The sequence below is a fragment of the Lampetra fluviatilis genome, chromosome 53, assembly GCF_964198595.1.
Source record: "Lampetra fluviatilis chromosome 53, kcLamFluv1.1, whole genome shotgun sequence".
Taxonomy (NCBI): Eukaryota; Metazoa; Chordata; class Hyperoartia; order Petromyzontiformes; family Petromyzontidae; genus Lampetra; species Lampetra fluviatilis.
This window is the reverse complement of record NC_136327.1, coordinates 6,127,352-6,148,093: the sequence shown is the minus strand read 5'-3', so window position 1 is coordinate 6,148,093 and position 20,742 is coordinate 6,127,352. Positions and strand designations below refer to the sequence as shown.

The window sequence follows — 20,742 nt, the reverse complement described above, 5'->3', positions numbered from 1 at the left end:
AATATGAATCCCTGCAGTGACGAAAGCTTTAAATCGAAACTTTAACAGACTGTTGGGGCAAGTGCTGTTGGCGAGTAGCAGCACCTATGAAGCCTGTCATGGCACACGAGGACAAGGATGACCAATACCACACCCGGCCGCCTTCATCTCCCCAGTGGTGATGTTTACTACACACTGCACCAGGTACTCATTTACCACCACCACCACCATACTCTCACCTGTCGTAAGGGTTCGTATTCGCTGCCCATACATCGTACGAAGGGTCTTGGACTCGAGGCTGCAACATGGGAAGGAGGAGGAGGAGAGAAGTGGCGGATTAGAAAACAAGAGAAGCTCATGCACTGTGTAGATACAGCTTCTGAGTCATCATTAACATCGTCAACATCATCATCATCATCATCACGACCCACTGCTGGATGAAGGCCTCACATGGCCCAAGCCAAGCTGTCACCATCTCCCATGGCGGTCGTGCGATGCAGCAGTCCACCAATCTACGAGATGACCGGGAAGGCGTCCGTACATCAATTCATTCTTCGTTCGTCATCGATTAATTCACGGATGAGAATTGGCACGATACTGAGACAGGGGAAAGGTCGGTGGAGAGGTGAGAATGTGTGGAGGCAGGAAAGAGCGTGTGGAGAGCCAGGGAAGAGAGTATGGAGAGAGCTCGATGTGAGAGGGGGTGAGAGGGGGTGAGGGGGGGTGAGGGGGGGTGAGGGGGTGTGAGGGGGGGTGAGGGGGGTGAGAGGGGGTGAGAGGGGGGTGAGGGGGGGTGAGAGGGGGTGAGGGGGGGGTGAGGGGGGGTGAGGGGGTGTGAGGGGGGGTGAGGGGGGTGAGAGGGGGTGAGAGGGGGTGAGAGGGGGTGAGAGGGGGGGGTGAGAGGGGGTGAGAGGGGGTGAGAGGGGGTGAGGGGGGGTGAGGGGGGGTGAGGGGGTGTGAGGGGGGGTGAGGGGGGGTGAGAGGGGGTGAGGGGGGGTGAGAGGGGGTGAGAGGGGGGGGTGAGAGGGGGTGAGGGGGGGTGAGAGGGGGTGAGAGGGGGGGGTGAGAGGGGGTGAGAGGGGGTGAGGGGGGGTGAGAGGGGGTGAGGGGGGGTGAGAGGGGGTGAGAGGGGGGTGAGAGGGGGCGAGGGGGGGGCGAGGGGGGGCGAGGGGGGGCGAGGGGGGGCGAGGGGGGGGCGAGGGGGGGCGAGGGGGGGTGAGAGGGGGTGAGAGGGGGTGAGAGGGGGTGAGAGGGGGGGTGAGAGGGGGGTGAGAGGGGGCGAGAGGGGGCGAGGGGGGGCGAGGGGGGGGTGAGAGGGGGGGCGAGAGGGGGGTGAGAGGGGGGGTGAGAGGGGGTGAGGGGGGGTGAGGGGGGGGGGGGTGAGAGGGGGTGAGAGGGGGGCGAGGGGGGGCGAGGGGGGGGCGAGGGGGGGCGAGGGGGGGCGAGGGGGGGCGAGAGGGGGTGAGAAGGGATGAGGGGGGTGAGAGGGGGTGAGGGGGGGTGAGGGGGGGTGAGGGGACGTGAGGGGGGGTGAGGGGGGGCCCTACCTTGGGCTGGGGGCCTGCACGGCCTCCCCTGGGCCGTGGGGAGGGGCTGCCACGTTGAACCTGTCGCACAGACAAAGCCGGAACGGGCACACACCAGCTAATTTATTCACTCATTCACTCACCCAACATCACATTTCATTACTTTATTCGTTCGCTCAACGATCAATTCCATTGGCCAACTCATACGTTCGTTTACTCACCCGTTCATTCGCTCACTGGCACGCTACGTGACGCTGACGCTCACCCGCACGCTCATCCGTTCACCCAAGTCGCATGCTCAGTTTCGTGCGGTCACCCGCAACGCTCTTACATTCGCCCGAGTCGCATATTCCACTCCGTTCGCTCATTCCGCACGCCCGCAGGGCCCCTCACCGGGGAGCTGTTGATCCACCGCTGCTGAATCCGACCTCGGCCTCCTCGCTGACCCTTCCAGGCCCGGTTGCTCCGGTTGTCGCTCCGATCCGAAGAGCCCTGTCGCGGACGAAAAAGACAAAGACCGCCCGTGTAGCCTTAACACACTGTTGGGGCAAGTGCCGTTCGCGAGTACCAGCGCGAAGGCAAACGAGGTGGCCGGCCACCACACCCGACTATCCTTTTGTTGCCTCAGTGGCGATATTGATGCACCGCACCGGGTACTCGTTTCAGGATGAGTCAACCTAGGGGAGGGCCCCGTACCGGTTCAGATAATTGTCACCAGTGTTGTTGGCCGTGAACAGGAATCGAACTCGGATGGCCGGGTTCGTAGCACGGCGCGTTAAAACGCTTGCACTACTGCTCATACATGAACGCAAACAAAGCAAAGATCAGACTGTTGGGGCAGGTGCTGTTAGTGAGCGCCTATGAAGCCCGGCACGGTGCACGAGGGGGTAGGTGGCCAACGCCACGCCCGGCCGCTTTCGTCTCCCTTGTGGCGATGTTTACACATCGCACCAGGTACTCATTTGAGGCCGAGTCGACTGAGGGGAGGCCCAGGACCGGTTCAGATCATCGTCACTGGGTCACCAGGTCCGTAGCGCAGCGCGCTAACCGCTACACTACCTCTCCCCACACACAAAGATAAAGATCCCCATATAGCCTTAACAGACTGTAGGGGCAATTGCTGTTAGCGAACACCTATGAAGGCCAGAACGGTACACGAGGGGGTGGGTGGCCAGCACCACGCCCGACCGCCTTTGTTTCCCTAGTGGCGATGTTTACACATCTCACCAGGTACTCATTTGAGGCTGAGTCGACCTAGGGGAGGCCCGGGACCGGTTCAGATAATCGTCACTGGTGTTGGCCGTGAGCGGGAATCGAACTCGTGTCGCCGGGTTAATAGCGCAGCGCACTAACCGCTACACTACCTCTCCCCACACACACGCGCGCACTCACACGCACGCACACACGCGGGCACTCACACGCACGCACACACGCACACACGCGTGGCTTCCACATGTTCGCTGCCAGCATCCCACTTCAAAACACTGCAGGCCGCCGGCATGGGAGAAGGGGGTAGAGGACGAAAATTCCTGTGGCCCAGCGGCTCGCAGGAATGTGAAGCATCGCGAGCGGCGTGGCGCGTGGCATGGCGCGTGTTCATGGCGTGGTGCATGGCGTGGTGTATGGTGCATGGCGTGCAAATGTTTAAAGCGCAAATTGGACGCGGTGCTGGGTAGCGCGAGTAAACCGCGGGCGAAGGGGTGAGGGGCGAGAGGGCTCACTGCAATGAGCAAAGCGGAAGAGCGGAGATTTTACACTCAGCAGGCCAAATAACCAAAACGGATAAGCATACGATACGCGTCTCCCTGCGAAAAACCAAAAAATAAAATTCTTACACCCCCCCCATCGGCAGCACGGCCTTCTGGGAGCTTGCCCATTCAGCAACAAAGACTGAGGTAAAGCAAATTCTGGAACGGGTTTTTTGGCACGCAGTGTATCCGTCAGCAGCATCAGACTTGCATGAATCAATGCTGGTGAACTCACAGATGTTATTGCCAAGGACCTTCCTTTTAGATCTGAAGTTTTCGTGACTGCAGGGATCCATACTCTTTGGTTCTTTCGGTAAAGTCACGTAGGTATAAAATAAAATAAATTAAATCACGACGTTTCGATCGCAACACAATCGGCTGTTCATTACCGAAAGAACCAAAGAGTATGACCTTCGATTTAAAGCTTTCGTGACTGCAGGGATTCATCTTCTTGGTTCTTTCGGTAAAGTCACGTAGAAGGGAAATAAAAAAATAATAAAACATAATAAAGACAGCGTCAGACGCTGTCTTTCCGACAGACCTGTTCTTCACCTGAGGACGGCTGCTTGCGTTGTGGCCGAAACGTCGTGAAAATTATTTTATTATGTTCTATTTTTTATTATTATTGTATTATTTCCCTTCTACGTGACTTTACCGAAAGAACCAAGAATAGTATGACCTTCATTTTAATATACGGCTCCTATATTCCCTACAACAACGCTCGTGATCATTTTGAGTTGCGTATAATTTTGCGTCCAACTAGAACTCCTATCTGGTAGTTCACCGCCACTAGATTCAAGCAAGCCTGACAATGCTGATGAGACACTACACGTCAAAACCGGTCCACAGTTTGCTTGTACTGAAGCAATGCTGCCAAGAACGTGCTCTGCCAGAAGGGCGTTTGGCGTACACGTGTTGTGTAAGAAATATGAAGGAAACATCGTCCGCTTATCTATTTTGTTAGACCGAGTAGACAAGGGGGTCTCCGTTCCATAACATTTAGACGAAACAGACGTAGTGTATTACTTTAGATTTTACGCTAAGCTGACAAAAGTTGGCTACATATGGTGGGAAAAAATGTCAACATACATTCAATAACAAAAGAAACTCAACACGTGCCATTAAACAGTCCGGCCTTTAACAGAATGAACATGTATAACAGGCGACGTTTTAGCCCATGACCCCACTTCTATAACACAGCATGTCCACGGCTCTTTTCAACAGACTTCCGTGGACAGAGTGACTTTCGGAGTCCGCACATCGTGATCGCGGCTGAACCAAGCAGGTAAACACAAACCCTACAACAATGTTAGGAATGACAGCCACTCGGTGCAGCTGCAGATAAGGGTTTTGGGCGCACTTCCAGTTTTGACACCGTGCGAGTACAACAGTGGTTCTCGGGGGTCCGTAAAACTCGACATTACCTTGAAATGACGGGAAATGCAAATAAATACCGTGCATTTTTTTGTTTGCTATGCTAGCTCTCTCAGCCGGTTCAACAAAATGTACTCGAATCGTTCTGTCAGATTTTTGGGTCGGATCGCGCGTGGGGTGCGTTGTGCTTTGAGAAACACGAGGAAGGTTCCCCAACGACGAGAACGTTTAAACGGCTGAAGTTTTTGTTTCTTATTATTTTAAAACCCTTGTTTTATTCAACAAAAAGAAACAAAAGCTTGCGTTCAAAGTTTCAAAGTTTCAAAGTTTATGTATTAGGTATAGCCCTGTGAGCCATTCGGCTCTTGAATTGGGTGCAACCGCAACAAACAAAAACATGAACAAGAAAACATCTTAAAGTGACTATGTGCAAACAGAAAATCCAAGAAAAAATTGCCGCCGTTTAGCGGTACGCGCTTCACACTGACCGCCCCCCCCCCCTTCACGGGCCCCCCGAGGATCACATGACCACGCCTTCACCGCTGCACACGTGTCCGTTGTCTTTCCCCGTCGTGTAACATTACGCATTGCATTGAAATGTCATGCGTAATATAAACAATATATGAAAACGCATATACGTGTTATTTGCTGATGTTGCTGCTGTGATGGCAGCGGTGCAAAGACACAATTAACAATATATTTTCCAAAGCTCAACACACTGTGTGGCCTTCAAAGAACACATTCTTGCAGAGGGAGCTGGTAGGAACGTTGGGATGCTCGGTCAATGGCCAGGGTCAACGGCGGCGGGGAGGGGCTAGGTGGGGAGGGGCTGGGTGGGGAGGGTGGGGAGGGGCTGGGTGGGGAGGGTGGGGGGTGGGGGGTGGGAGGGGTGGGGCTGGGTGGGGAGGGGCTGGTCACCCCGTGGTGCCCTTATAAAACTCAACGTTTAACCTACTCACGCCAGCTTGTGCCCGCCTTCACAGTTGGACATATTTGCGGAATACACCACGCCGCCGTTGACCCTGGCCATTGACCGAGCAACCCAACGTTCCTACCAGCTCCCTCCGCAGGAATGTGTTTTACCAGGTAAGGCCCACTGCGCTATGTAGCTCGTTTTCAGAAGCGACCTGGCCACAAATTATAGCTCAACGGAGTGGCTTATCGCGTGGTAATGTAAAGCAGCCACATACTCTAAATGCGTGATGTCGATTCTAAATATGTAAGGGAAAAACCGGAGGACGCGGAGAAAGATCCACGCGACCATGGGGAGAGAGTCATGCAAACTCCAAATATACAGGTGTCCGGGATGGGATCGAACCCACGACCTCCTGCATACCAGGCGAGATAGTAAATAATCCACCACAGCGGCGCCCTATGAATAGGCGCACCGCAGTTACATCGATCGGCAGGTCGCGCGTTGGTGGTTGGGTAAAGTGTGTGGGTGCTCGCACCTCTTTAGAAACATGCGCTGAGAGTATTTCGCTGCTGCTATAAAATTCCACGCGACAAGCCACTTCGTTGAGCTATCATTTGTGGCCAGGTTGCATCTGAATAAGAGCTACATTGCTCAGCGGGCCTTAAACTAAATAAATATTTTTTAATACTTTATAGCTTACAAGTCGTCTGACCAGCGAGGAAGAGTAGGCCAAAATAACCTAGAAACAGTGGCTCCCTGGAGCTCGCAATTTGCAGAGCTGCACCGATACACACCGTGGCGAATTTTTCTCCACTCTCATTTGGTATCCCTAGCGCGCCCCCCTCCTCCCCACCGCCACCCCTACCCCCCTCCCACACCTCCTCGGACACAGCGGCAAATTCTTTCCATCGCAGTTGCGTTGGCCAGCCAAAGAAAGCCGAGGCCCTCTTCGAATAATTCCAAGCGTTCTTGGCATTTGTCGAAAGAAGAAGAAGAAAAAAAATGCGTAGCAGAGCCGTCGAACAGAGGCACCTCATTCACGCCCAGGGTTTTGGCGAGGGGCGCAGGTGCAAGAGAGATTTCGCTTTTGCAAGTACGGTCGAACAATAACAGTCGTAACGTGGGGACGTATACGGGCGTCCAAATGCGACCACGTCTCAAGTCGCCGTACAGAAACGGTGGGAATGTTTACACCGTGGAGATGACGAGAGGCAATCAGTGACAGGTCTCTATGGGAGTCTATGGGTCTCTTTGTGATTCTATGTGCATCTGTGCGAGTCCATACAATAGAATGTGGATATATACGGCGTCGCTGTACAGACAGTGGGAACATTTAATTTATAGAGAGAGGAAGAGGCAGTCAAAGACAAAATAAAACAACAGGCAGGTCTTGAGGTTAGACTGGAACAGGGACAGATTTCTGGGAGAAGGGAGTTACAAAGAGGGCAGCAGATGAGAATGACGAGACTTCCCAAATATGCACAATAAATACACTACAGTAAACTAAAACTTTAACTTTTATTTTACCACTTAAGGCCCACTGAATTACGTAGCTCTTTTCAGAAGCGACTTGGCCACAAATGATATATACTCTTAGGTTTTTTTTCGGTAAAGTCACGTAGCTAAAAATAAATAATAAAAATAATAGAAATAATAATAAGTGATTTATTATTTTATTTCTAGAATTATTTCTATTATTTTTATTATTTATTTTTACCTACGCAACTTTACCGAAAAAACCTAAGAATATGAATCCTTGCAGTCACGAAAGCCACAAATGATATCTCAACGAAGTGGCTTATCATCACGTGTACATTCATAGCAGCCAAACACTCTAAACGCGTGTTTCTAAATGTGGAGGGAAAAACCTGAGGACCCGGAAAAAAATCCACGCGACCACAGGAAGAACATACAAACTCCAAATATTCAGGAGTCAGAGTCGGGATCGAACTCACGACCTCCTGTACACGAGGCGAGGTAGTTAACATCTTGCCACCGTGGGGTGTACACATTAGAGGCCGACCGAAATTCGGTTTCGGTTTCGGCGCCGAAAGTTGGCAAATGGCCTCTTTCGGCATAGTTTCGGTTTCGGCCGAAAGTATATTTTTTACTTTCTGTTTACTTTCGGTTTTGGCCGAAACCCGAAATTCAGTTTCAGTCGGCCTTTAGTACACATACAGTATACATACAGCACACGTTCCGGGAGGTATGTGCGCTCGCACGTGGCACACCGCACCCCAACTCGGATGCGCCACGCCACACAGCGCCACACCACGTGCCACACAGCGCCACACAGCGCCACGCCACGCGCCACACAGCGCCACACAGCGCCACACAGCGCCACCCCACAGCGCCACCCCACACAGCGCCCACTTGCTCCCTCACCTGCGAGGCGACGGGCGACGAGTCCGAGTCGGGCTGCTCGTCGTCACGCAGCGTCCCCTCCACGCGGTACTGCAGCACGCAGCTGTCGATGAACCGCTCCAGCGCCTCGATGTCTGGTGACAGTTTCCCCTCGTCACCCACTCCGCTGCCTGCGTCACCGACGCTGCCTCCACCGACGCTGCCGCCACCGCCGCCGCCACGACCGCCGCCGCCGCGGCCCTCGGGGGAGGAGGTGAGCGAGGAGTTGTCCCGGTCGGGCGAGACGGCACCGCGTCGATCTGAGCGCGGTGCGGCCTGAGAGCGGCAGGGCCGAGGGGGAGATACCGGGGGAGGGTTACAATCAGACACGTGGGGAGGGTGAGCTGTTACAGGTTAGCTACAGGGTTTTGGGTTAGGGTTGGGATTAGATGAGTACGGAAGTTCAACATACATGCACCAACATACACAAGAGGCAGTGAGTAGGGTTACAGGTAGGGTCAGGATTAAGGTTAGAGCACAGAGCCGGCACCGCTGAGAACCTGGGTTTGAATCCAGGTTTAAGTCACTCCCTGTGATTAAACCGGTTTCGCAATGGATACGAGTTGATGGTCTCAGCCTGGTCACAAAGAATTGTTTATAAAAACCCATTAGGTTAACTTTGGTTCCACATTCAATATAGCAAAATTCCATCTGTGAGAAATACAATGTCGCTCTGATTGACCATCATGCGACAAACATCACTCACCATTGGAACCTCATTTGCCAGAAGAAAAAATATGATAATTGTTTTTTTACCCTTTTATCTGGCAACAAAACTGACACCTTTTTTACAAGGAGTCATGTTTGCATTGACCGCAATACCTGCAGTCGTAATGCAAAAAAAACCACAACTGATAATGTATGCACTGTCCTTGAAGTTGATTGGTCCACACCAGAGACAGCTTTCCTTAGAACCTAGTCTCACATGGTGTTGGACCAGATGACGCCAAAAGGCATTACGACTGCAGGTATTGTGGTCAATGCAAACATGACTCCTTGTAAAAAAGGTGTCAGTTTTGTTGCCAGATAAAAGGGTAAAAAACCAATTATCAAACATCACTCATTTGAAGAGCAGGTTGAAAAGTGCTGCCCTCAACTGTGGGTGGCCCAGAGGTCAATTGAAGAGATCTCAGAGGTAGCTCTGTAATATCCGCTTCCGTGGGCCGTTCCCTAACTCGAAGGGTTGCATTGCTCTGCAAAAAATGTGAATGGATTATGTGTCTCACTATATGACACCAACAACAACATCGGGATACCATTGGGGGGGAAAATGTTAGCTTTTAAAAAATCTAAATTGTGACTGTATTGGAAAGAGCACATTCAACACTGCACCAACCCAACCACGAATGCAGTTTGGCTAAAAACACATTCCTGCGGAGGGAGCTGGTAGGAACGTTGGGTTGCTCGGTCAATGGCCAGGGTCAACGGCGGCGTGGTGTATTCCGCAAATATGCCCGACTGTGAGGGCGGGCACAAGCCGGCGTGAGTAGGTTAAACGTTGAGTTTTATAAGGGCACCACGGGGTGACCAGCCCCTCCCCACTCAGCCCCACCCCTCCACCGCCCACCCAGCCCCACCCTCCCCACCCTCCCCACCCAGCCCCACCCTCCCCACCCAGCCTCTCCCCACCCTCCCCTCTCCACCCAGCCCCACCCCTCCCATTTTTGGCTGCACGACGAACAGACACAATAATCCCCTGTGGGCTGGTGGAACGAGGAGGTTCCTACCAGCATTAATGCTCTTCATTGCCCAGTCCTGCGTAGTGGTGGTGATGACAGTGGGTGTGGTGGTGTTGGGAAGTGGGGATTGTGTTGGTAGTGGCAGTGGCGGTGTTGGTGGCACTGACAGTGTGAAGCCGATAGCAGTGGTGGTTGTGGTGGCGGCATTAGCACCGCTGTTGCTCGTGAAGATGGGGGGTCGTGATGCTTGCGGCGTTGATGATGATGCGGGTGGTGGCAGTGTTAGTGGTGGTACAGGGGGTTGTGACGATAGAGGTGGTGGTTGTGGAAGCGACGGCGATGGCGCTGTTGTTGCCAGTGATGGTATTTTCTGCTGATTAAGACCAGCACACCGCGCATCACTGGACAGTGAAGTTACATCAGCCTGTCTGCTGACACATACACGTCCGTCACTGCGTGCTCAGCCCAGCACGCACGCAGACGGGCACACGCCCAAGCCACGCCACGCGTCTGCGCCGCCGCTACACACACCCGCTCGTCCGCCGTGTTCTCGCTGTGTCATGGGATTTGGTGCTCTGCAGCGATTCTGCTCTTGGATTTTGTCTCCGAGCACGAGGGCGATAGCACCGAACGCTAAAGTGCTTCAGTCTGGCTGTGCGAGGAACGGGCGATAACACGGAGCCACTGAGAGCAATATGGACCCTATGAATCCTGACGGTGTGCCTTTGTCCGGCAGTGCAAACGTTGGACAATTACAACATGCGCTGAGAATAGTAAGCGTCCCTTATTCTGACTCTCTCGGCTTGGGGCAAATCACACGGAAACCTTACAAGTGCAAAAAGGTGGCTCTGTCTGGCTCTCTTGGGTGTCAGAAAATAAACAACGAACCCTAAGAACCCTAAAACACAGCCCAAACAGGAAACCGCCACTTAAATCCTGAAGATGCTTTAGTCTGGCAATGCCACGGACCCTCAGATTCCTGAGGGCCTTAGTCTGGCTGTGGGTATTTGGCAATGACAATGAACACGAAGAATACAAAAAAAATGACGTAATGTGCCCCTCTAAGCATTAGTGCACCAGTTGGTGTGTGTGTACTCGGCGATAAACAATGCCACGAGGGAGAGAAAGGCCTACATAGGTGCTCCTCGATAACACTTGCCCCAACTGTCTGTTGAGGCTATACAAAGAACCTTTGTCTTCTTTATGGAATATATATAGTGTTAAATTTCGATTTAAAGCTTTCGTGACTGCAGGGATTCATCTTCTTGGTTCTTTCGGTAAAGTCACGTAGAAGGGAAGTAATAAAATAATAAAAATAAAACATAATAAAATAATTCTCACGACGTTTCAGCCACAACGCAAGCAGCCATCTTCAGGTGGAGAACAGGTCTGTCAAGTAGACGGAGTCTGAATGGCACGCTCCAGGCTTGGAGCGACTATTTATGCTAGGATGGAGGGGCGAAGAGATATATAGTGTTATTTATGTGTTTTTTTTAAGTGAAACAAATTAAGGCAACGTTAAATTAAGCCAAGGCACCACCACTTGAACCAGTGACAAATCGCAATCTAATTCTGGAATGCACAATCCAATGCTGGAGTAGTGATGTTCCTGCGCGAAGCGGCGAGGACGACGCTAACCACGAGTCGACATTGGCATGCACGCCGTTCAAGCTAAGTTTAGCGGGCGTGCGATTTCAATTTTTTTCTTCCCTTTTTAGGGGTCCCCCTAACAAAACATCCTGTGATACGCGGAATGTCGAGCAAGCACGGACGACCAAGTCCCAGCACTCGCTCTGCAGCGGTGATGTCCATCCTGTGGGAAGTTGCAGAACTGCTTCAGATGCCATCTTCTTCCACAAAGCCACCAGATTTGAGTTTTTACTGCACGGCGGTTCGCAAACATTACTCAACTATGGTCATCCAGAACAACGACGCAATGCCCGATCCACAAATACGAAGGAGAGACATCACAGCGATACACTGCGCTACTCCTGACGCGGTTATCTCGGCTTGTGTGAAACTGTCGTTGTGGCTCTGCATCCACATCAGCAGCCGTACAAAACAAGAAGACATGAGAGGGTTGACGGTGCTCCCCGACTCCAGAGAAGTTTGGAACCACGGCTCTAGATGGGCTCTCTGGCAGAGGTCACAACCGGGTACCCGATACCCGTACCCTACCCGATACCCGGCTACCCGTACCCAGCAGGGTACGGGTACCCGTTTGCGACCCTGGTGCGGCCGGGTACGGGTACGGGTAGGCCGTGAGTCACTGGTGAGTAACCGTTTGTCACTCATTTCCCAACGTCTTGTCTCTTCTCACAATTCAAGTTCCAAGAATCAACCCACCCGCGCCTGCAACATGGCTTCATCCCAGAGGTCGCAATCAGGTACCCAATACCCGTACCCTACCCGTACCCAGCCGGGTACGGGTAGGGTACGGGTACGGCCGGGTATCCGTTTGCGACCCTGGTGCGGCCGGGTACGGGTACGGGTAAGGAATCAAAACCCGTTTGCGACCTCTGCTCTCTGGACCTCCCTTGAGTGGAGGCCCTTCCGTCAGCAGTGGCGCGAGCGAGCAACTGCAGGGCTACGCCTTTACCACCTTATCCTGTATGCGGGTCACTGTGTATCCGCCCACGGTAACGTGGAGGAAATGCTGTGTAAACATCTTTTTTAACACGTATGACTGTGGCTCGCTGGGCTCATAATGGGGCCAACTTTTTGCGAATTAAAATTCTCAACTACAGCCGCCACCCCAATCAACTTACACATTCACCGGCACCGCCTCAACGCACCCTGCACCCCCCCACTCCCTTCGCCAGGCTGGAGTTTTAAAAGCACAAGCAGAGCCTTGAATTGGCGTGGTGAGGCGTGGCACATCTGTAATCGGCAAAAAATAACTCAATGCTGTATTTTACTTTGTCAGCATCACTGGCTGCAAGCAAACTAAGCATGTGGCACCCCGAGAACGACTGTTTAAGAGCGCTTTATACTTTTAAATTATCATTATAAGCCACTTAGTTGAGCTATCATGTGTGGCCAGGTCGCTTCTGAAAAAGAAGTTAATAGCTCAGTTAGCCTTGCTTGGTAAGATTTAAATAATAGTTTCGTTTTATTTGTGAATAAACTTTTAAGTGATTTTATTTACCTTTTCTATACTTTGAACTCCTGTTGTGTTTTTGTATTATTGTTGTAACGTTCTGACCTGCACCTACTGGGCATCTGTGAAAAATAACTTTATAGCTCATCGGATTCCTCAAGTATAAATAAAATATTCTGATTCTGAGATTGGGCCCCAAATAGTTCAAGGGGGCCTCAGATTTATAACACAAATAGGGATGCACCAGGAGTCAATTTCTCACTCGATAATTTTCAGGATGGCTTGCATTAGCGATTACCAGCATAAGGCACTACCACAAGAATACAAGGCAGGCCTATCCATAATAATTATTTACTATAAAACCCTATATTTTTCTAACCCTATTAACAAGTTTATACTAATTAGATGCGGTAACGAGTGGACAGAATAAGGTGAAATGGATGTGCCGTACCAATAATCATTTTAAAAAATGCACTCCGGACTGTTCCGGCTGAAATTAAGCAATGGGGTGCATTAAATATCGGCTCGAATTCACATCCTTAAATCCAAATAAATAACTGTGATATACCAAAGCTACTGTGCTTATCCAGTACAGTCCATCATATTTGTAGTCGGATGAACCCAATTAATAATTTCTGCTTCGGCCCCCAAATGGGTTAGCACCACCACGGCTCACCTGGTTTTCAAGGACATCTGTCTGTGCCATATGTACACGCACCGCTGTTGGGCACATATCCTTGTCTTAATGGTCAACGTTCATCACGTGTTTCAATCGGCCACCACAAACTTTCACAATCACAAATCTCCACGGACAATCAAGAACTTCCACATACCAAAACAAAACTTTCATTTAGCAGCACATGCCTTCGCAGACTATCGAAGACATCTATGAACCATCGGAAACCTCCACAGATAATCAGAGAATTTCATAGACCACATACCTGTCAACCCATACGTTTGAGCCGTATTATTGTACAGGGAAATAGAGTTTTCAGGTGCATACAACGTACAGCCGTTTCAATAGTGCAAAAAATGTTTGTCTTTGTGTGTTTCTTCCTTGTGATGGGACTTTGTCGGATGAACGTTGAGATTTTTAAGGGCACGGGGTGACCAATAAGGTCTGAATCGGTCTGTAATAAGGTAGGGCACTGACAAGTGGTTGACAGGTATGAGACCATCAGAAATGCAAACGGGCAGCCCAACATCTCCAGAGCATCACAAACATCCCCCTATACAAAGATAGATCACAAAGCTCCATAGACCATCACAAATGTCCACAGACTCCAATGTAGCTAAAACAAAGACGAGGGGGGCCTTTGAAAGACAACTCCCCTCGAACCGTATAAAGCCTCCCCCTCCTCAGAGACCCCATACACATCCATTATATATCAACGAATCCATGAATATCACGCACCCTAGCACAGCTCCCAACGGACCACAAACAAACCCCCATAAAAATCCCAAAAAAACCCAAAGCAGATCTCCAGAGCCCATAACCACCCCATATACCGCCACAGATCCCATACAGACATCTACACAAACCACCAGACCCCGGGGAGATCCCATACATACCCGAGACTCCCACAAACCCTATAAACCCCAATAGATATCCCATAAACTACCCCCTATACCGCCACTGCCCGCCATGTACAGCAAGCCACCACAGACAAATATGGTCGACACCACAGTCCTACAATTCCCATAGACACCGCCGCAGACGAAGAGCCAACCAAACCCCATAAACTCCCAGGGACCCCATGAACAAGCCTTATATCCCCAGAGACCCCAATAGTCCCACGGTCAACAAAGATCCCCCGTATAGCCTTAGCAGACTGTAGGGGCAAGTGGTTTTAGCGAGCACCTATAAAGGCCGGCACGGCACACGAGGTAGTGGGTGACCAGCACCACGCCTAACACCCAGCGGCGATGTTTACACATCGCATCAAGTACTCATTTGAGGCTGAGTCGACCTAAGGGAGGCCCGGGACCGGTTCGGATATTCGTCACTGGTGTTGGCCGTGTGAGGGAATCGAAATCGTTTCGCCCGTTTCCAGAGACTCTAAACACCCCTTGATGTCGGATTCGAATAGACCCCACAGACGACACAGAGACCCCAACATAGCCCCACAAACCTCGTCACAGTCCCCTCGAGACCCCCTTATACCCCTTTAGAGTTCCAAAAGAACTTCAGATACCCCCATAGACACGGACACACCCATTACAACCCAAAACTATACACACCCATCACAGCGCAAACCCATACACACCCATCACAGCCCAAAACCATACACTCCCATCACAGCCCAAAACCATACACACACACACAAAACGGTCCTAAACCACACACACACATTACAACCCAAAACCATACACACACACCCCCATTACAATCCCAAACCATACATGCACACACCCATTACGATCCCAAACTATACACACACAAAACGGTCCTAAACCATACACACCCATTACAATCCCAAACCATACACACACAACGGTCCTAAACCATACACACCCATTACGATCCCAAACTATACACACACATACACAAAACGGTCCTAATCCATACACACCCATTACAATCCCAAACCATACACACCCATTACAATCCCAAACTATACACACAACGGTCCTAAACCATACACAACCATTACAATCCCAAACCATACACACCCATTACAATCCCAAACTATGCACACAACGGTCCTAAACCATACACAACCATTACAATCCCAAACCATACACACACACAGGTCCTAAACCATACACACTCAATACAATCCCAAACCATACACACCCATTACAATCCCAAACCATACACACACAGAGTGACCGATCCCAAACGACCCATAATGACAACGCCCTACACAGCCCCCTACAAACCGCAGAGGCAGCCCCCCCCCCACGCTCACAAAGACACTCTATAGCCCCCCACCCCAAACGTAAGAACCCCCTTAAAATCGCACCACTACCACCACCACCGCCCCCCACACACACAACCATCTCTCACCTCTGCGAATGCCGCGTCCCTCTGCCCGGCTCGCTCCATGCCCTGCCGCCGAAGGAGCGGCGAGGCGGGCAGGCTGTGGTGGCTGTGATGGTGGGTCTCTCGTCAAGATACAACAGCCGCAGGCGAGACGCGATTGCTGCTTGACTTCACATTACAACGCCGCTGCTGCTGCTGCCGCCGCCAATGGAGAGTTAATTTTTATTTTAACAATTTTTTTTTACTTAAAATTACATTTTATTAACAAGCGCTCACCGCTCATTTATGACGCCAACGCCACCAGCAGCAGCAGCACACAACGAGAGAATAAGAAATGTGAGCGCGATTTAAAACGGCGTGAATTAATTGAGGTAAAATAGTGATGATGATAATAACAGCGGTGGGAAGCGAATTAAAATTACACGCGGGCGAGCGGGCGGAGGAATTTAAGTTTTAAAAAAAAAATCTTTAAATAATTTTATAAATTAAGCGAGAGCCAGGAGCCGCCTTCGGTCGCAAGGCCCCACACAGACCACGTGTCCGCGCGACGTCACGTGGGGGGGCGGACCTCTCGTCGGGGAATCGATTCGTACACAGCCGCCGGCTATAGACTGACGATTCCGATTCCTACGCAGATTTTTTTAAAACGCCGATTCTCTGGTCATTGCTGCTCACTCAGAAGAGGAGTTGGAGGCACTGCTGCTGAACTTGGAGTGTGCCACTAAGAGGTGGGGCCTTACCATCAGCCCCACCAAAACTAAGCACCTGCCTGGGTATTTTGTACCATCGAACAATCCACCCCCACAACTCACAATTGGTGATGCGGCAGTTGTGGAGAGATTGCCGAGATTCCCACACCTGCCCAGTGTGCTCATGAGTGGCTCCGGTTTAACAGCAGAGGTCTCACTCTCCAAATCAGTCGAGCGCCATTATCTTTTCATCGGTTGCGTTACACTGTGTGGAAGCTACCTGGTCTCTTACTCCGCACGAAGCTTCAGGTCTTCTCGGCCACGGTAATTCCCTCCCTTCTCTACGCTTGCAAAACGTGCACCCCCCCTAATGGAACATCTTCGCCGGTTAGAAACATTTAGGCTGGCCTGCTAACGATCCATCCTGGGTTTAACCATATATGTGTGTATCTCTTAAGTCAATGTGTTTCTATGTGTGTGGGTCAGTGTCTGTGTGTGTCCGGCAAAAACAACCTCCTACCTCCTCGCGGTGCCGGACGGGCAACACTGTCGTGGGCAGTGCTGTGGGGGGAGGGCCAATGCCCATTGGCCTCTCCCCTCATGGCGTCTGTGACCACCACAGTGGCTAAACGGGGGCTCTGGACGGGTGCGAGGGGCTGGTAACCCCTCCACCTTCAATTAACCACCACTAAACTACGAATTAAACATAAACCTGTAATTAATAAGCTTGTGCCGGAGGCCCCGGGGGGTCAGGCTTTTATGACGTCTCCTGGCCAAACCCCATTTGGCGGAGCCAGGAGATTGAATTTTAACCCTCGGGGCTCCTCCAGAAACAACGAAAAACCATTGCGGATGGCCACGTGGAATGTTCGAACGCTCACTGTGGAGGAGAGGCTGCCACTCCTCTGTCGGGAGCTGGACCGGTACCGCCTGGATCTCTGTGGCATTCAGGAGGTCCGGTGGACCGGTTCTGGCTCCTGCCACCATGAGGGGTGGACAGTCCTCTACTCGGGGCAGGAGACTGCCAAACAACAGGGTGTGGCTCTTCTTCTGAACAAAAGAATGAAGGGGGCGTGGGAGTGTGGCGGTGAGGTGTGGGAAGCTGTAAGCCCCAGGATACTTTGGGCTCGCCTTCCCATCAACCAGAGGCGAGGAGTGGTGGTCGTGGTTACTTATGCCCCCACCGAAGACGAACATCCGTGGAGGGATGCAGGCAAAGCCGATGAGTCGGACGCTTTCTATGACCTCCTGTCACAGGTGCTGGCTAAAGTGGCCACTCGGGACAGAGTCATCTTGTTGGGTGACTTCAATGCCCGAGTTGGTCATGATGCTGGCACCTGGTCTGGAGTGATTGGAAGGCATGGGCCAGATCAGCTCAATAATAACGGTAGGAGGCTGCTAGATTTTTGTGCAGCCCATGGGCTTGTAATTACCAACACGCTCTTCCGGCATCGGCGCATCCACACAACATCATGGATGCATGCCGGGTCCAAGCAAGAACATCTGCTGGACTACGTAGTGACGGACCAGCGGATGCGAGCCCATGTCCTTGACACCAGGACCTACCGTGGAGCTGATCTGCCCTCTGACCATCGACTAGTCATCTGTAAGATGCGCCTGCCATTCTTCCACTCCGGTGGTGGGTGTACACCCAGGATCCCATTCCAACCAAAAGTGGCCTGGTCTAAGTTAGCTGATGAAAGTTGCAAGCGAGAATTTCATCATCGCTTGCAGCTGGGGTTGGCATCGTCCCCCACTCCACCTGATGTCGAGGGTAAATGGGCGAGGTTTAAGACTGTGACTCATGCAGCTGCAATGGCTGCTTTGGGTACGCGGTCCAGACCTCCCCGGGAACCCTGGCTGACGGAGGAGGTGTTCAGGTTAATTGAGAAAAAGCGACAGGCCCACTCTCATCGCCTACAGCATCCCACGTCAGAGAATGAGGAGGTTTACCGCAGCCTTCGCTCGGAGGTTCGGAGAGCCGTAAGGCGCTGTAAGGATGGGTGGTGGTCGCGGGTTGCTGAGGAGATGGAGTCTGCCTCAGTGGCCCGCGATCACAAATCACTATTTAACTCCATCAAAAAAGTAACCTGCAGCGCCACACCTATTACCATCATTAGAGGAAAAAACGGTGATCCAATCTCCGACCCCCAGGAACAGGTTTGCAGATTTGCTGAGCATTTCTGTGAGGTCCTGGGGGAGGGAAAATCTCTCAGCCAGGAAAACATCATGGCACAAAGTGGGGATAACCCTGCTGAGGCTGCGGTGCCTCAAATATTGGAAGAGGTCACCCCCTGTGAGTGGCTGGCTGAGGTACCGGCTGTTGAGGAAGTACTGAGGGCGATCCGGAGTCTGAGACCAGGGAAGGCACCGGGCAGAGATGATCTCCCAGGCGAAATGCTGAGGGAGGGTGGCGTTTGTGCACAGACTGCCCTATATGACATCATAACAACAGTCTGGACCACTGGACGGGTTCCGCAGGACTGGAAGGATGCCCTGGTGGTCCCCCTCTTTAAGAAGGGGGACCGCACAGACTGTAACAACTACAGGGGCATCTCACTCCTCAGTGTGCCGGGTAAGGTCCTGGCAAGGATTATTCAACATCGCCTTGCTAGGCATGCTGAGGAGAGGCTTGCGGAGCCCCAATGTGGTTTCAGGAAAGGGCGGTCCTGCACAGATGCCATATTTTCTGTCCGTCTGCTACAGCAGAGGTGTAGGGAATTCCAAAAAGACCTACATCTCTGCTTTATTGACCTGGTCAAGGCCTATGATACCATCAGTAGGACTGGGCTCTGGGTTGTTCTTCGTGCTTTCGGAGTCCCTGACCCTCTGCTCACGATCATTAAGGACCTTCATGATGGTGAGCGGGCCCGGGTAAAACTACGTGGCCGGGAGTCGGAGCCTTTCCCTGTACACCTTGGGGTGCGACAGGGATGTCCTCTGGCTCCCACATTATTTAACATCTATTTCGACTGCGTAGTTCGTGAAGCCTTCAATAGCTGTACCGGGGGAATTACCATTTGGTACAGATATAATGGGAGGCTGATCGACGCCCGGGTGCGATCAAGGGATGGCTCCCTATTGGTCAACCACGTTATGTATGCCGATGATTTGGTAATAGCTGCTCATTCAGAAGAGGAGTTGGAGACGCTGCTGCTGAGACTGGAGTGTGCCACTAAGAGGTGGGGCCTTACCATCAGCCCCACCAAAACTAAGCACCTGCCTGGGTATTTTGTACCATCGGGCACTCCGCCCCCACAACTCCCAATCGGTGATGGGGCAGTTGTGGAGAGAGTAGAGAGTTTCCCATACCTGGGCAGTGTGCTCATGACCAGCTCCAGTTTATCAGCAGAGGTCTCACTCCGAATCAGTCGAGCGGCAATATCTTTTCATCGGTTGCGTAACGCTGTGTGGAAGCTACCTGGTCTGTCGCTCCGCACGAAGCTTCAGGTCTTCTCGGCCACGGTCATTCCCTCCCTTCTCTACGCTTGCGAAACGTGGACCCCCCTAGTGGAGCATCTTCGCCGGTTGGAAACATTTAGGCTGGCCTGCCTACGATCCATCCTGGGTTTAACCAGGCTGGATTGTGTGAGGAGCTCACAAGTCCTTGAAAGATCTGGGCAAAGTCCCATCAGTGAGCTCCTCCGGCAGGAAAGGCTGCGTTGGCTGGGTCATGTAACCCGCATGCCCAGCCACCGCATGCCTAAACAGCTTTTGTTCGGCCGGATCGAGGGGGCTAAACGGGCGCGGCACGGGCTAGAGAAGAGATGGAGTGATGTGGTACAGGAGGACGTGGAGCTGAGTGGACTTGCCGATGACTGGTACCAGCGGTGTCAAGATCGGCCTCAGTGGAGGAGGCTCGTGAAGGACGCTACTGGGCAGTTGGAGGCAGTCGCCCTCCAACAACAACGGAGGGCGGAGGAGCGACGCTCACAACAACGAGCGGAGCGCCGGGTGGCTAAAGCACAGCAAGTTGGCACAGTAGGGGGCACAGGTGGTGCATCAGCCAGTCATCTTGGTCATCTCGGTCAGTCGACCCGTGGCACCTGGGTCTGCCCCGTGACCTCCTGCCAGCGGGCGTTCGACACTTCACGTGGCCTCAAGGTGCACATGGCCTGGCACAAGCGTCGTGGTGACGTCACCGCCACTTAGTGGCGAATGGCGGTTGTTGTGTGTAAGTCCATTGGCACAGTAGGGGGCACAGGTGGTGCATCAGCCAGTCATCTCGGTCAGTCGACCCGTGGCACCTGGGTCTGCCCCGTGACCTCCTGCCAGCGGGCGTTCGACACTTCACGTGGCCTCAGGGTGCACATGGCCTGGCACAAGCGTCGTGGTGACGTCA

At 52.2% G+C, this 20,742-nt stretch overlaps 1 protein-coding gene across 1 annotated transcript; it reads right to left on the bottom strand.

The window, feature by feature from the left end:
* Positions 1-191: 191 nt before the first annotated feature.
* LOC144949185 (uncharacterized) lies at positions 192-16,267 on the bottom strand. The gene is made up of 5 exons (XM_078879075.1): positions 15,736-16,267; positions 7,929-8,222; positions 1,899-1,997; positions 1,527-1,586; positions 192-277 (listed from the first exon to the last, which is right to left on the bottom strand). The coding sequence occupies exons 1-5, from the start codon at positions 15,772-15,774 to the stop codon at positions 215-217; spliced, it is 555 nt and encodes a 184-aa protein (XP_078735201.1). The 5' UTR covers positions 15,775-16,267; the 3' UTR covers positions 192-214.
* Between the last annotated feature and the right edge of the window lie 4,475 nt (positions 16,268-20,742).